The sequence below is a fragment of the Epinephelus fuscoguttatus genome, linkage group LG2 (genome assembly GCF_011397635.1).
Source record: "Epinephelus fuscoguttatus linkage group LG2, E.fuscoguttatus.final_Chr_v1".
NCBI classification, from domain to species: domain Eukaryota; kingdom Metazoa; phylum Chordata; class Actinopteri; order Perciformes; family Serranidae; genus Epinephelus; species Epinephelus fuscoguttatus.
Window position 1 is genome coordinate 42,288,285 of NC_064753.1, and position 17,423 is coordinate 42,305,707.

Sequence of the window (17,423 nt, forward strand, 5' to 3'; positions counted from 1 at the left end):
CTTATTAGATGGGACAGTCTAAGTGTGAAGGGGGATGACATGCAGCAAGGGGCCACAGGCTAGAATTAAGCCTGTGGCAAGGAAACTGCCCTCATATATGGGTTGCCTGCTCTAACCACTAAGCCACTGGACACCCCTTGCTCAGTGTTTTTACCACTTTAAATCACCTGGTCTGTTTGTTTTGGAGAAGAAGAGACGTCTGTAGATAATTGAGCTCATGGTAATAATCTCCAAAACTTTTGGATCAGAAATAAGGTGAGCATTTATTAGCAGGTACTAGGTGAGCGTCCCATCTGTGACATGCCGAACAGCAGTAGAAACACAGATTTGTACTGTAAATGTTTGTTTTGGAGAGGATGAGACCTCTGCGGATAATTTGTCTCACGGTAAAAAAAAAAACTCCTGAACAATGACCACTGAAGGAATTCAAAAACAGAGAAGTCTCAGGTGGTTGCAATCTGCAATCCTCACCGCTAGATTCCACTGAATCCCCTAAATCTCACTCACCGGACTTTTAAATGACGTAAATATATGCTATGACAAAAAGCTCATTATGTGACACTGTATTTTTGAGACATTTTCATCAGAACCTCACTGGTTTAACTGGATTTGTTCACATAGTCCTTCGCCTTAACCTTTAAGTCGCAGAAAAGTAGCTATCATTTATATTTAAGTATTTAATTATCAAATAATGCAACACTTAGGGAGCCGTTTCAGTAACACATTGTGTAACAAATAAAGCATGTGGCTCAGAGTGCACTCAGAGCCTGTTTACACCTGGTATTAACAGCTGATCTGATCACAGGTGGACTGCGCTAAGTACAAGTGTAAACAAGCATCGAGACACAATGTAAACAAATCACTCCAGTTCGTCTGGGACACATTTGACCACATAGTTTTTATAGTGTAAACGCTAATGTGCACTGATGCGTCCCTGACAAGGATTACGTGACTAATGCAGGATGTGGTGGATGTCTTGGTGACACTGTTCATTTTATGATGAGCTGGGTGAAGTGTTGTGTGACCATTCGTCGTTTTGCCAGGTTGAATTCTGCCGACAGCGATATCTCCAGCTTTACCGATAACCGCTAGTGGGCAGCTAGCAAGTGTGTGGACATAATAGCTCTGCATGGAGGCCTTTAACCTTCTAGCATAAGTGACGTAAGCAGTAACAAAATCTGAACACAAGTGGTCAACTGGAGACGCACAACAGACACAGGTGTGAATGGCGGCATGTCTCAGCTGTCTACTTATGTGTGGATCACCAAAAACGCATGTTAGCACCAAGTGTAAACAGGCTCTAAGTGTCAGGAAATGAAATAGTAACTATTATATATACATATACACACAATCAGCAACAGCAAACGTAAGATCAGGATGGACGAATGAGAGGGTGGCTGTGCAGGTATGCTTACCTTCTTGCCTGAATTTTCCAGTCTCATTTCCTTTTGCCGGAGCAGTAAGTCGTACTCCGCTCGGTTGTGGTCCTGGAAGAAAAATCAGTTTGGATGTTACAGTTACTGATGTACAGTAGATGCCTGATATGTTAGTAAGCAGTAAATGTACTGGCAGAGAAGATCGTTAAGGAGTGTCAGAATGGAGATGGAAACTAAACAACCAGCCTGTTTGCGTGAAGTTTGGCAAAATAGTTTGTTAAAATTAGCTCAAAGCGCTCTGTGCAAGGAAAGAGAGAGATGCATCGACCCACCATGAAAGGATTAAAGACGTAAAACTAACAGCAAACTGTACTTTGGTACTGGAATAACATGTCATCACCCAAAGTCAACTTTTAACTTATGTACACTCAGACTACTGTGTTTGTTGCTGCGGCTTACTATATGTAAAAGCTTGTCATGTTCAAGTGTTTAACTAAAGGTTTATGATCAAACATAAGTTGTTACAAAACACTGTGGCTGTGCAGAAATGTTTGCCCAGGCTAAGGGCTATGCTAACAGTTACCTTCTGCCTCTAATCTTTATGCTATGCTAAACATATCCCTGTACGTGTGTGTATCGGACACACAGACTGATATAGCCACCATGCACGTTAGGCCAAACTGCAAACTGGCCAAACTGACCATGGAATACACAAAGCGCTGCGGTGTGGCGTGTCGAATTTGCACTGTCGTCAAACAATCCTTTCATGGTGAGGAATATAAAGTTAACATTTAACATTCATGTCATTTGCAGTCGGAAGCGAGCGTACGTGTACCCATGTCACAGTGACGCAGTCTGCAGTGAGCCGAGAGGAATGAAGAGGTGCTGCGTTTACAGAGGAAACTGTGTAACTCGAAAACAAAGCTGAGGGTTAGTCAGTCACTTCTGCCCTAAAGCTCCACGTGTTAAGCTGATGATGAGACAGAGTGAAGACAGACATTAAAAGACCCAAATACAGACTAAAGCTGCTGAGACAAAGAGTAAACAGTGGTGTTGCCCTGTGTGAACTCGGGCCAGCCCCCTATTGTAAAAATGGAGGGTGAAAATATTAAGAACAAACACTAGAACTAAGCATTCATCCATTTTCAGCTGCTTAAATGTGGGCAGGTCGTGGGGGCAGCAGGCTGAGCAAAGCACCCCAGACGTCCCTCTCTTAAGCCACACTTTCCAGCTCTTCCTAGGGGATCCAAGGCGTCCCTAGGCTAGACAGATATACCCAGCGTGTTCTGGGTCTGCCACCTCTAATAGGAGGCGCCCAGGAGGATCCTGATCAGATGCCCGAACCACCTCAACTGTCCCCTTCGACGCGAAGGAGCGGTGGCTCTACTCCGAGCTCCTTCCAGAAGTCCAAGCTCCTCACCCTATCTCTAAGGCTGAGCCCAGCCACCCTTCTGAGGAAACTCATTTCGGCCACCTGTATCAGCGAACTCATTCTTTCAGTCATTATCCAGAGCTCATGACCATAGGTGGGGACGTGCTAAAGAGTTTCTGTTACTGAGTCGCTGTTATGGCATATAATTAGGAGGCCTATGTGTATGGTTAGGGGTGGAGTTAGGAAGCAGGGACAGGCTGATGTTCCACTTGGGGTATTGGGTAACTCCCCTTCCTAGGAGCTCACACACCTGAAAAGGCGGCGGTTGATTGGAGGCGAGGCTGGCTGCTGGAGACGCCGACAGACTGCCACACCATGCTACACTTCTGCAGAAGATTCCGACAGACATTCAGTAATCCGGAGACAAAATCCACCAATCCGGGAACGCCACTACACACCTCACCTGATCTGGGGTCGCGTTCAACCTCCCTATGAACTAAAATCACAACAACGCTGCTTGTGCTGGCCCAGACTGGCTGTCGACCGGAGGGGATGCCCGAAGCGTCGGGTCGGGGTGGCCGCCTACCATAGCTGTCGGGTCTGATGAAGGGTGAGTAACCCATTTACCCCCTTAACAGCTCAGAGATCTACATTAGGTAAGTGAGGCATACGTTCAAGTCACACTGCAGGGAAATAACGAAGTTTAGTTAAAAGTTACAATGACCAGCGTTAGGAGTGTTAGGTAATGAGTCGGGCATAACGTTAGGTGTCTTGTAACAGTCGCCTGTTTCTCCTCTGCAATGTTTTAGAAGCATATTCTATCTTACTGTTTATCTGGATTTTGAGATTGTTTGTTACCAGCTGACTGCCATATTGTTTCGACAAGCAACTCACATTATGTAATCCACCAGCAGGAGTGTTTATTGGTCTGGTGCGGTACAGTGCACTCTGGTAGTTGCAGGTTTTCTACCTTTTGAGTAAAAGCAGACACCACAGTCCCTTTTCTCTGTTTTCTCTGGTCATGTAGCACCACTTTCAAAATTGATTTGTGTCTTTCTACTGCACAAACAACTCCGTTTTGTGAAAAGACCATCTTTCCAGCAGTGAAATACTTCCAAGTTGGCGTTGTAAATGTGTAAACAAATGGCTATGTATGCATCAGCGGATGCAGAGTAATACTATGAATTATGTTTGGCCTCCTGATGACCTGATAATATTCACTCCCTTTCCATCTCCGGCTTGGTCTCCACAAACTCATCATTTGCTAAATGCTTGAAAGCAGAACCAAGACACTGAAGCTGCAGGCTGTAGAAGAAAACAGAGAGCTGGAGGTAACTGCAGAGCCAGGTGATAACTCTCTGTCTTCATCACTGCAAGCGACACCTTTCAGATGACACGCTCATTACACCTCTGGTAATATAAAAATACCTTTTAGCTCAGCTTAAATTTGTTTTTATAATTCAAAACACAGATTCAAGCTCATCTCAGAGTAAAATCAGAACCAGCTACCCTGCATTTTTGATCTCCTCTGGTCTTTTTTAGCTTGTGAGGACTTCGGAGAAACATATTTTCACGCATTTTAAAAATGTATGCGCGTGACATGCCTCTGTATTCCCAGCCAACATGTACATGTGGGCCCAATAAGATAAAAGTTAAAGGACAACTTCGGTATTTTTCAACCTGGGCTCTATTTCCCCATGTGTATGTGTGCGTATGATTCATGGGTACCACTTGTTCTAAAATTGGTTCACTATTGAGCCGCGAAACGAGCTAAAACGGTAATGGGGGCAAATGCGTCCCGTATAAAAGTGCTTTTTTTCGCCACTGACCAGTTCAGATCGCCAGTGCTATCTCTGTAGATAGCATATTGTAGCGGCCCTGGGGCAGTGGTGAGTGTGAATGAGTGGAGTCAGCTGTCAGTCAGTGTTGGAGCAGAAAGGCGGAAGGTGTCCCCGCTTGGTAATGTAAGTGAGTGTGTGTGTGAGGTGTGTGTTACGCTAGAAGAGTCAGAGGACGGAGTCTTTTATGTGATACCCCCTGGAGTGTTACCGGAGTTTTTGGAGTGCTCAAATAAACGGGCCTTTTTCCCGAACGCAAGAACAGGATGTCGCGCAGCACCCCGTACTGCTTTCATAGGCTGCCTTTGTCGGACGGCGAGATGCTGAAGTTGTGGCTAGTTGTGCTACAAATGGATGCTAACACTCCTCTCCAGACACTGCGCCTTGCAGACCATCGGGTCTGCAGTGCTCACTTCTCCCAAGATGACTACTGCCAGCCGAAGAAGAGAAGACATCCAATCCCGAAACACCTCTTCCTCAAGAAAACAGCTGTCCCACGAGTAGAGAGAGCTACAGACACAGTGGAGCAAAGCTCGTGACATCACACATCCCAGAGGTAAGGGAAAGGCTAAGTTAGCATGCTATTTACAGAGATAGCACTGGCGATCTGAACCAGTCAGTGGCGAAAAAACACACACTTCACACACACATACTCATTTACAATACCAAGCGGGGACGCCCTCCGCCTTTCTGCTCCAACACTGACTGACAGCTGACTCCACTCATTCACACTCACCACTGCCTCAGGCCGCTACAATATGCTATCTACAGAGATAGCACTGGCGATCTGAACCAGTCAGTAGCGAAAAAAAGCACTTTTATACGGGACGCATTTGCCCCCATTACAGTTCTAGCTTGTTTTGCGGCTCAATACTGAACCAATTTTAGAACGACTGGTACCCATGAATCATACGCACACATACACATGGGGAAATAGAGCCCAGGTTGAAAAATACCGAAGTTGTCCTTTAAGAGTGAGCTGAGAGGGCTGGGACTGTGTAAACTATGTGGGGCTCAGTGGGTTCAACACCTGATCCTACAAGACTGTGTGGGCCTTTATGAGTTTCTAGTGGGTGAGGAGAAAATTGGATAAAGGGTCCCTTTTGGAAGCGACTTCTTTCATTGGGCCATTACTCAACAATATTGGAAACTCAGCTCACCACGGGATAAAATTATCATTCCAGCTATATAAATCATATTAATCCATTTGCTGAAGTACTAGAATGTGCTCAAAATTAACAGACTCACCAGGGCAACACAGTTTTTAATCCTCTTACAACATTTAAAAAGGTGCTTAACCCATATGTTTGCACCACTTCTTCAATTTAAAGGTATTTCATTTTACTTTGGGAGTCTTTGTGCTGCTGACGTATGGGTATGGAGGCCACAATTGTCTCTACTTTAACAGGGAAATATTTAAAAAAAAAAAAAAAAAAAAAGAGAAACAAAGGAAAAAGAGGAGGACAGAGACATGAGCTATGAGTCAACAGACTGTCCTGTCATCTCTGCTGCCGTCACTAAACACAAACAACAGCGACAATTGTGTGTCGAGAGGCCACACCAACAAGAGGCCACAGAGATGGCCAGCATCAGGATGAACCTCAGAGAGAAAGAGAAAAGCTGCAGAGATAAAGAGAGTGTGAAGTGAAAAGACCTGAGGCAGACTGTTAGCCACCCTGAGGGAGAAAGGTTTAGTGTTAGCAGCTGCAGAACGGATCTAAAACGACCAGTCAAAAGAAAACGAAGTTAAAGTAAAATAAATCAAGTTGGATCCAAACCTTATGTTCCTCCTGTAAGATAGAGCACACACACAAACACAAAGGGATGAGATGTCAGTCAGCGCTCATTGTCTCTGAGGATTAAAACACTTCCATGCCACTTTAAGAGCAAGGCAGCAGAAAGAGGATAAAAACAACAGAATCCCTCATAAAAGAAGACAGTCGTGCTTTGTTCCTTTTCATTCTGACTTTAAAAGATAGTGATGTTTGTGTGGGAACATTTTTGCCGAGGGCTGAGTCACTACAGAGCGCACACAAAAGACAGAGGAGGTACATTCACATGCATTTCCTGACCTTCATGTCATCGTCATTACTTTCTAACTTTTAAGTTGATTCTGGAATTCTGTATTCCCATCGCAATTTTATTAATTTTTTTTTATAATTTATTTCATAAATATCAGTATCTCAATCTCAATATTACTGAATATGTAAACACAAGACTTCAGGTGTATGTTCTGAACATTCATGTCGGAAAATTCATGTTTGGTCTGTCATTTTGGAATGACATTTTCTCAGTGCCCTTATCATAAGCTTGCACTCGCTATTGGCGCCTCAAGAAACAGAATTTTAACCTCTGTGATTGGATGTTTCTTAATGAAATGCCTCAAGAGTTGTATTTAATTTCTACCCAGCAAGTTTCTACATACACAGTCCTGTACCTGCCACTTTTTAATCAAAGAACCAGGGACCAGATGCATTAAACTCTGTGGATCCTAGGGCTGCCCCCTAATAGTCAACCAGAAAGGTCATTAGTCGGCAAGATTTCATTGGTCGCTTAGTTGCAGAAAAACAAACAAACAAACGTGAAACTCTATTAGGAGCTGTACCTTGTCAAAATAAATCAAAACCTATATGACTGGACCATGTGGGAATTTAATTTGAAAGGACAGACACAGGAAGTGTCCACGCTCAACAGTCAGACAGGAGTCAGGTTACAAACCAATCACAACCGACAGATATCTTTCCCTTCAGACGCAACCTGCCGCCGCGCTCTTGAGAGCTGGCACAAAAAAACCACAAGAGTAGCGCCCAGTGCCTGACCTTGCATTTTGCAGGTGGTTAAAGACGCAGCACGTGTACGGCCCCTACGGGCTGGTGCCTGCGGTTATTCCACAGGCTAGTTAATAACATGTCGGGCAGGAAATCCAAAGTGTGGGATCATTTTGAGAAGGTGAAGGACGAACCCAAGGTGATATGTAAACTCATCTTCATTGGTCGACTACAAACATGACGTATCATGTGAAACATGGAAGTAGCTACATGCCCATTAGCCCACAGAGTCATTAACAGGCGGCTCGCTCAGTGTGTGACGTGCACTTGGAGATAAAATATAGGCCTATATTAATGAAGGTTCATTAGTACGGTTTTGTATTTCTCTGTAATGTAGCACAGTGTTAACAATGTTACTGATACTATTCTTTCTCACACCTTCAACTCAAACCATTGTGTTACCCCGCCCAAAATATATCCTTTAATAATCAAATTAATATCATAAACATGCGGGCGACTAGTTGACTATTGGCCCTAAATGACGACTGTTGCTCAACTAGGTCGACTAGTGTTATCCATCTCTCATTGGAGGCAGCTGTGTCTCAGAGGTAGAGCGGGTCGCCCGCTAATCAGAAGATCAACATTTCAACCCCCAGCTCCACCAGTCTGCATGTCAAAGTATCCTTGAGCAAGACACTGAACCCCAAATTGTTCCCGATAGCTGTTCCATCAGTGTGTGAGTGTGTTAAGGCTGCGTAGCAGGTGGCACTTTGTACGGTAGCCTCTGCCACCAGGTCCATTTGCCATTAACCACTTTATATTCAATCTGCTCCTCATCATATCACCCGTAGCTATCTCAGCTAAAACCGTGCATGCATACACCTGGTCACTGCACATTCTTCATTCATAAATACCAGATTGTGTGTGGGAAAAGGTGTTTTGTGCATACGCATTATTCATGCATCTGGCCCCAGATATTTTTCATCGTTGTTAATCCTGTGTACAAATACAACGAGGAGAGTTTCATGCTGTTCCAAGCTGGAGAAGAGCTCCAGAGTCAGGAGCACCCACAACAGCTGCGGCCACTTCACAACTCTACAATATACAATGCTTATCTGTAACTTCCTGGCTGTAATTTCAAAAGGACCGTGCAAGTTGTTGGGATAATTTCCAATTTTCCAGGCGGCCATTTGTCTCCATTCATTTCAATGAGCTGGAAATGAACTTCCAGAGACTTTCAATTTACGTAATTTGTATTGATTGTTGTCAAAGCCACACTGTTGAAAAATAATGCATTTGAAAGGGCAGATTCATTGGAAGGGGCTATACAAAACAGACATGATAGATGACTGTCTGATAGCAAGTTTCAAGTCTCATGTTTTCCGTATGGTGATCTGAATTCAATGGAAACTAATGGTTTCGCTGGAAAGGAGGAAACGTTCGAAAAATGTTCTAATGCATAATGTTAATTCTAATGTTTGATGGACTGAAATCAATATGAATATGATCTTTTTAAAAATGTCATCAGCATTTAAGTTAAGTAACACAAGAAATTATACATGGTGCCTCAAACAAAGAAAGGATTAGCGTAAAAGTGATTTGATCAGGCAAGGAACTGGTGGGGGGTTCCAGTCCTTCGATCCTGTCTATGGGGCCGTGTCCATCAGTTTTTTTTTTCTGAGGCCACTGTTTTTTTTAATGCTTTGCAATGGAAGCACTGCGTATTTACACTGTGTGATGAACTGTTGGGTGTTTTTGTTCCCCTAAGTGTTGGAAAATGTCCAACGTACATATACTGTATATGTTGTATTTCCTCTCATGAACCCACACAGATGAGCGGGTCTGTCCATGCTTCAGCTTCCCCTCATCCAGAGCAAGAACTCTTGTACAGACATTTTTAGCTATTGTCATGTCATTGCAACCAGACGCAACCAAAGCGTCTCAGCTGAAAAACGCTGCGCCTCCAAAGCGCTCTCTGCTTGGCACTTCCTGAGGAGCACCTAGAGTTTTCAGCTGGGGAAAAACGCTTTGTTGGACCCGCGGCACATGACATCACGAATTTCAGTTTTAAATGTAGCACTCTAGTTAATATAGTTTAATATATTCAGTGTTGTACTTGAGTTTGTCATTGTTGTCAAGCTAGTTTTCTGTCTGTCAAGCAGCTGTCCGTTAGTCACTCACTCTACAGCACTTCAAAATAAAAGCTCTGTGCCTGCCATTTACTGTACTTTAAAATAAAGTGTGTTTTTAACAAACTTGACATGTTCGCGAGTCACATGCAGTCCACTCAGAATGGACATGTGACCCACTTTTTGACCACGACCCAACAGTTGAGAACCACTGTCTTAGACCATAGGAATAACATGTATGGGTTTCAAAAATGGACGTAGCTCCCCTTTAACATGTTAAATCTAATTTTTTCAGTCATCTTTGCATTTTAGTTTTTGTACAAACTAAACAACAAGGTATTGAACGTTAATTCAGGAGCTTTAGAGGTAAAGCTTGGCGTGCTAGCTACTGTTTCCCCATGTTTCCAGTGTTCATGCTGAGCTAACTAGCTCATGTCTGTAGTGTTATATTTAGCGTTCACACATTAGAGTGGTATCAATCTTCTCAACTCTCAGCAGTGACGTGGATAACTGTATTTACCAAAACGTCAAACAACTGTTTCCAACTATTCATTCGTGGTTGTATATCTTTAGTAACAAAAGTCATGTGTAGCGTTATCTCACCTCCTCCTCCTCTCCAAAGCCTGTCAGGTCCCAGATGTAGTTGAGTCGCATCTGTCGTCTCTTCCAGTGCTCCATGAAGAGGACCGCTACATAACCAAGCACACACAGCTGACTTAACACAGGCTCAAACACATACTTAACACATGTCTCTACCACCGCCATCTTTGAATTACAAGGAATATGGAGTGGTATGGTCATGTGAAGACTTGCCAACTATGCAGGGTTCCTGTCACAAAATTACTTTAGACTCTAATATAAAGGGTTATTTTGTTGATGTTAAATATGATTGACACCAGTCATGACTAGTCTTTGTTTTAAGATTATTTTTGGGGCTTTTTGCCTTTAATCACAGGACAGTTTGAGGCATGATCGGGGGAGACAGAGGGAACGGCATGTAGCAAGGGGCCACTCTACCCACTGAGCCACAGGGCGTCCTGGTCATGACTCATCATTAATCATCAATTGCAATTACACTGGCAATAAAACTGAAAATACTGTTTTTTTGTTCTTTCAAATCCCATACCAGTAATGAATATTTAATCTCTCACTACTGTCTGTGGCTCTCAGCTCCGAGCCTGCTGGTTCCTAATAAAGATGCAAATCTTTAAAAGCTGGTCACGTGTCTTTGCTTCATTTTTTAAAAAAGGCTCAGTGATTATTTCGGATTAATCCACAGTTGGGGCTCTGGTGAGTATTTGTGGCAGCAGGATGGTGTATGTGGAATTGAATCAAAATAAACTACAGTGTGTGCTCATTGTAATAGAGGAACCCAGTGCAGCAGTGTGGCTCACCGATGTGTTTATAGACAACAATGAAGCTCGACAGCACAGAGGGAGAAGATATATCAGCCTTTGATGCACACACAATGCATTAGCTGACGATAACGGCAATAACCTGCAGCATAATGAAGTGCTTTTCATTTGTATACATGCACACAGGTTGTGATTTGCTGATGCAGTAATATCCGACAAAGGGAAGTATGTGGTATTCTCCATCATCAGGTCTTCAGCACGTGAACCCAGATGGCAGGCATGCTGTGACTCCGTCAGACACTAGCTTCATCTAAACACATAGCACCTCTCTGATCTGAAGCCCTGCTGCTACTAACAGATGGTAGCATGGTTTGGCAGGACATCAGAGGAGGACTGTCTCTGTGTTTACTCAAGAGTTACCTTTGTGGATTACTATTGTAAATTTATGTGGGCCTAAGTTGCAGCATCCATGTATGCTGCCAAAAAAGTACTGAATGGATTTAATGGTAGTGTCTATTCCTGTGTTTGTAACGTCGTCTACTCGTCCTTATTGAGTCTTTGATTTCTGTTTGTGTGACTGGATGCAAATGGTTCTTTACCCCAGAGGGCCATGAAGATGGAGAAGAAGACGGTGGCTGGGTTGTCAAACAGGTGGCTGGCTCGGGCTGTACCACATGCTGTCACCAGCTTCCAGTAGCTGCAGGCACGGTCGCACAGTGGACACATGGTGATGTTATTCCTGGGATCACAAATCTCCATACTGACAAACAGAGAAGAGAGGAAAATGATGCTGGAGAGAGATCAGAACAAGAGTTTGGATTCAGGCTACATGGCAGAAACGAAAAAGAGCCTCTGAATGTTGTCTTTCTGGAACGGTGGTTCCCAGAGGACTTTTCTTTTTGTCATGGCGTAACCACCCGTAACAGCCACATATACTGAGCAAAACTTTAAATGCAACACTTTTGCTTTTGCTCGCATTTTTCACGGGGTTAAGGTAAAGACTATTTTATGCACTCACTAGATACAATAAAAAGCTTCTCTGCACATTGGTTACTAAACATAATGCAACATAATGTTGCAGGTTTTGAGGGAGCCTGCCATTGGCAAGCTGACTGCAGGAATGTCGAGCCTGGTCTCACTCTGAAGTCTCTGAAATCCGGCACTTGGGCAGTGACTTGCGGCGTCAGAGACCAACAAAAAAAGCTGTCCCTTCACGTCAGCATGATATGCTGCCGGTTGCCATTATAGTTTAGAGGCACCCGGCGGCATCACGGCGAAACGCGGTGGGACAAGGACAACAGCTAAGGAGTCAAAAGTCTGAATGGGGCGAGCTTAAGGGGAGGTGGATAGGTCCAACAAACAGACTTTCACTCGAGAGCGGTGTTCGCATCCCGTCTAAAGCCAAACCCTGTTCTTTGTTCCTGAACCTTGCCATATGTTTTTACTGAAAAAAGAAAGAAAGAAAACGTCAACTGGTGGTGTTGTACCGACGTAGTGTGTCTAATATGAAAGAGACTGTATGTAAACTGTAAATTTCCTGTGAAGACAGAAGTGTATCTTGAAAGGAGACAATGCATGTAACAGGCAGAACTTGACACGGTGTCCCAGAAAGTCAACAACCAACACACCCAGGGTACCTTGCACGTCGTAGAAAAGACCATGACCAAAACAGGTTGGAGCGAGAATGCGTTGAAATGTCCGTCAGAACTGTTCACTACAAAAAGCCTTCTCCAGTGGCGTTGCCCTGAATTTGGGAGTACATCAAACCGGCCTCACAACTGCAGACCACGTGTAGCCACACCAGCTCAGGACTTCTGAGACCAGCCAACCAGACAACTGATGCAGCGCTTGGTTTGTAATACCAAAGAATTTCTGTACAAACCATCAGGAAGTGTCTCGGGGAAGATCATCTGCATACTTACTGTCCTCACCAGGGTCTGGACCTGACAGCAGCTGGTTGTTGTAACCAACTTGTGGGGTTGCGAGGCCACTTGGATGTACTGCCAAATCCACAGAAACAACACTGGAAACAGCTTATGGTAGAATGAACGCTCAGTTAATGTGCAACACCCCTGACGGACTCCGGAGGCACCCTCCCTCAAAACCTGCGACATCTGTGGCATCAAACTGCACATTTTAGAGTGACCTTTTACTGAGACCATCCCAAAGTACACCTGTCAGGTGGATGGATTACCTTGGAAAAGAGAAGTGCCTACTATCATGGTTTTTAAGGAACTGGTAGTCCAACTAACTGATCTCAACCCCACAAGTCTGTTACAGCAACCAACTGCAGGCCAAGACCCTGTTGAGGACAATGAGCATGCAGATGGGCTTCCCTGAGACGGACTCTGATGGTTTGTACAGAAATTCTTTGGTTGTGCAAACCAGTCGTTGCATCGGCTGTCACCGAATGTGGAGGTTCTGATCTGGTGTGGCTGCACGTGGTCTACAGTTGTGTAGCCAGTTGGATGCACTGCCAAATCCACGGAAACGACATTGGAGAATGTTTGTGGTAGTGAAATAAAAATTCAGGTCACGGGCAACAGCTCTGGTGGACGTTCCTGCAGTCTTCTAGCACGCTCCCTCAGAACCTGCAACATCTGTGGCACTGTGTTGTGTGATCATCTTGGAAAAGGAGAAGCGTTCATCAACACAGATTTTAACAAACCTGTGACCAAAATTTGGGAGAAATATAACTACTGAGTGCACAAAAAAGTCTTGGATCTTTAGACCTGTGAAAAAAGGGAGCAAAAACATAAGAATTGCCTTTAGATTTTTGTTCATTCAACGTACACAGATGCTAATTTGTTTGAACAGCTGACACTGGGTGAGAGGCAGGGAACCCCTGGGACAGATCATAAGTCAGTCTTAGGGCTGACACATACAGTAGTGACAGACAGCAGTTCACACTCACACTCACACACCTACGGGCCAATTAACCTGACCTGCATGTGTTTAGACTGTGGGAGGAAACCCACGCTGGTACAGAGAGAACATGCAAACCCCACACAGAAGAGCCTTTAATCATATTTTATTACATCTTTTATATTTACAAGGACAAAGGAACAAACGAAGGTCCCAGGCATTTTAATGTGACACATGAGGCTACAGCTGATGTGTGGAGAGAGCACACGCTGTAGGTCTGACTCCACTTAGAGGGGACTCACCACCAGCAGCTAAAACCTGTCTGTTAAGTCTTTCGCTGAATGATGTTGAGTGTGATTTTAATTATGTTTGTAGGCTCAGATTCAGCCCTGTCAGACCGTGTTGAGGGCTGAGAAATATCAGCACGTCTTTGAGCTCTGGTGTCAAATCTTTCCATCGCTGCTCTGACCGTCACTATTTTTTTCTGACTGCTGAGCTTCTGAAAAACTCCCGAGGTGGAAAGTTGTGTTACTATGACAACAAGCAAATGTGAATGTCATGTCTTTGGCCAGGTGGTTCTCATGTACTGTTCATATTTTACTACAAAAAGTAATGCACCAAATTTGTCCATATTCCAAGTAATTTGTGCATAACCGATGTATTTTGAACAGTTATATGGAGATACATTGCTTTTCTATTGCAACATAATGTCCTTTTTTTTAATGCGTTGAAATGTTATCAAAAATTAAAATAGATGATCAATGATATGACAAAACTTTTTTATTTACAGCATCTGTTTTCGCTGAGAAGTTCTGAATTATGCACGCTAAGTGTCGGAAAAAATGTCACCATTTAATATTTCTGCAAACTTCAGACATGTTACATTTGCACATTATTATAAGGTGGTAAATGTGTGGTTAGGTTTAGGCACAAAAATCACTTGACTGTGGTTAGGAAATGATCATCTTTTGGTTTAAAATACCCCGTTGTGAGGGCACAATATATGCTGGAAATGCAGCGATGTCTCGGTTAAAAACAACCACGTTTTATGTCGCTATCCCTGCTGGAAAAACAATAATGATTCCCTACAAAACACCCGTGTTTGGTGCCTCAATAACCACTAGAAACGCAGCAATGACTCGCCAAATCATGACTGGTTTTGTTGTATTTTGGTCTTGAGCAGAGGTCTGCAGCTTGGCAGGTGTCTCCCCTGGGTTGCCTCACTTTTGAAACGTTGTGCATATGGAAGGTGCAAATGTAACGTATCCGTGGTTTGCAGAAATGTACAATGCCAACATTTTCTTCTGGCTACCTTTGACTGTATTTCCAAATATCCAGATTACATTCCTTCCACTCACATCGACCTAATATGGAGCACTGCTGCAGGGAGGATGTGGAGGCTTAGAGATAGCTTCAGACTGATTATACTGATCTGGACATTATAATCTGTCACTGTCTGTGTGACTTTACAATGTGATATCAACCAATTTTGTAGACAATCATGATGAAATTACTTTTGGATGAGAAAACCAGGCTGATAAAATACCAGATTTAGATATAATTTGCATCACACTGATGCCAAAGTCACACATCAATCTACTCCCCACAAACATTACGGGGAGACAACCTCAGTGTGAATGGTGTCTATTGCCTCATGAAATATACTGCCTCATCACATTGCCAAACACTAACTGACATTCTCTGTACAAGTAAAGTCTGCAAAGACCTGGTGTTGCAACAAACCTAAAGCTTTAACATGTGTTTATGTGAATGGGTGCAGTCAGGGTGTGGACTAAGCCTGGTGTTTACCATCGAGCTTCACACCACCAACAAAACAAAACAAAACAAAAAAACTGCGAATGTGTTGTAATGAGTTCACCATGTTTCAAACTAAAAAAAACATGACTATATTAGACTCACATAAAACGGACTTGTGATTCTTAAAAAATGTTTTAACAATCTAATTTGCACTGAAAAACAGGTGAAACAATCTTGCTCAGATATTTTTGGAATATATACTATTTCAGACTCAGTAATAAACACAATAACTTGTTTAAATGGACATGATGTCAGCAGTGATCAATGAGACAAATAAAAATGCACTGGGCAAAGATGAAAATGTCCTTATCTTTTCATCCAACAGCAGTGACCAGGTGAACTCATGAAGGTTTAATTAATCTATTGAACTATTTTAGACCAGTTGTCATGGCTGGCTGGCTAGTTGAATACCTAACAAATAAACGGTAAACGGTAAATGGACTGTACTTGGATAGCACCTTTCTAGTCTTCCAACAACTCAAAGCGCTTTTCATCCAAACATTCACACGCACTGGTGGCCAAAGTTACCACACATGGTGCCACCTGCTACTTAGCAGCAATTCACACACAGTCACCAATGGAACAGCCATCAGGAGCAATTTGGGGTTCAGTATTTTGACCGCACTTTGACATGCGGACTGGAGGAGCCGGGGGTCGAACCACTGCTCTTCCGATGAGTGGACAATCTGCTCTACAGTACAGTGAATATTTGGCACAGAGCTTTAATTTTGAAGTGCTGTTTCCTGCTGTAGAGTGAGTGACTAACGAACAGCTACTTGACAGAGACAGCAAACTACCTTGATGACACAGCCAAATTCAAGTATGATGCTAAATGTATTAAACTGTGTGGAGCTTGAACTAATGACTAAGGACAAATCTGAACTCCATAGCTGGACCAGTTGGGAGCCACTTCTTTAAGGTAGGTTGTCACCATATTTTCTCTTCCTAAACCTAAACTATGTAACTTCATGTTAAGTACAAAACTTGATGTTAAATATGCCTATGTTGAGTGCTAATTCGTTACTTCATACGAACCATTGTATGATGATAGGTTGTCTTGTACGACTGCTTGTGTTCAGACAACATTTTCACATTTGAGAACTCTGGCTTCTTTTGTTAGATAAAACAAAGGGTTTGGAGAAAAACATGAAAGTTAACAACACAGAGCCTACATTAAAAGATTACTTAATCGATCCAAGAAAGAACTCTACAACAGCATTCATTGAGTCATTCATTTGCCGTAACTGCTTATCTTGTTGGGGTCATGGGGTTGCTGGAGCCTATCCCAGCTGACACTGGGTGAGAGGCAGGGTACACCATGGACAGGTCACCAGACTATCACAGGGCTGACACATAGAGACAGACAACCATTCACACTCACATTCACACCCACGGACAATTTAGAGTCAACAATTAACCTGCATGTCTTTGGACTGTGGGAGGAAGCTGGAGTACCTGGGGAAAACCCACGCTGACACAGGGAGAACATGCAAACTCTGCACAGAAGGACAGGAATCCTCTTGCTGTGAGGCGACAATGCTAACCACTGCACCACCGTGCCACCCTCTACATCAACAACTGTATCTTAAACCCTGCTAGATTCGATTAGTTATGGCTTACTGTCACAGAAAGTACAAAAAAATGAGTGACAGCTTCAGTAGGAGGAGAGAAAAGCTTTTCTGTTTTAGATAGAAAGGAGAGAAAATTATAGAAGTCTGGCAACAGATGAAAAAGAATACATGAGGGAAGATATATGTGTCTGTGTGAGAGTGTGTTTGCAGCGTATGAACTATACCATCTCTGTTGTGGGAGCTCACTTTTTTTTTTTGGTTGGGGTGGTTGGGTGGGGGGGCAGTGCCTCAACGAGAGACTGTGACTCATGTTGCACAGGAACATTCATAG

At 43.4% G+C, this 17,423-nt stretch overlaps 1 protein-coding gene across 2 annotated transcripts in view; it reads right to left on the reverse strand.

Moving 5' to 3' along the window:
* Positions 1-17,423, reverse strand: part of ano1a (anoctamin 1, calcium activated chloride channel a) — a 118,943-nt gene that overhangs the window by 28,811 nt on the left and 72,709 nt on the right. For both annotated transcript variants that reach the window (XM_049595212.1, XM_049595211.1), the window contains exons 12-14: positions 11,438-11,598; positions 10,087-10,172; positions 1,416-1,487 (exon numbers count right to left, since the gene is read on the reverse strand). In XM_049595212.1, coding sequence (XP_049451169.1) covers positions 1,416-1,487; positions 10,087-10,172; positions 11,438-11,598 — 319 coding nt within the window. The remainder of the gene's footprint in view (positions 1-1,415; positions 1,488-10,086; positions 10,173-11,437; positions 11,599-17,423) is intronic.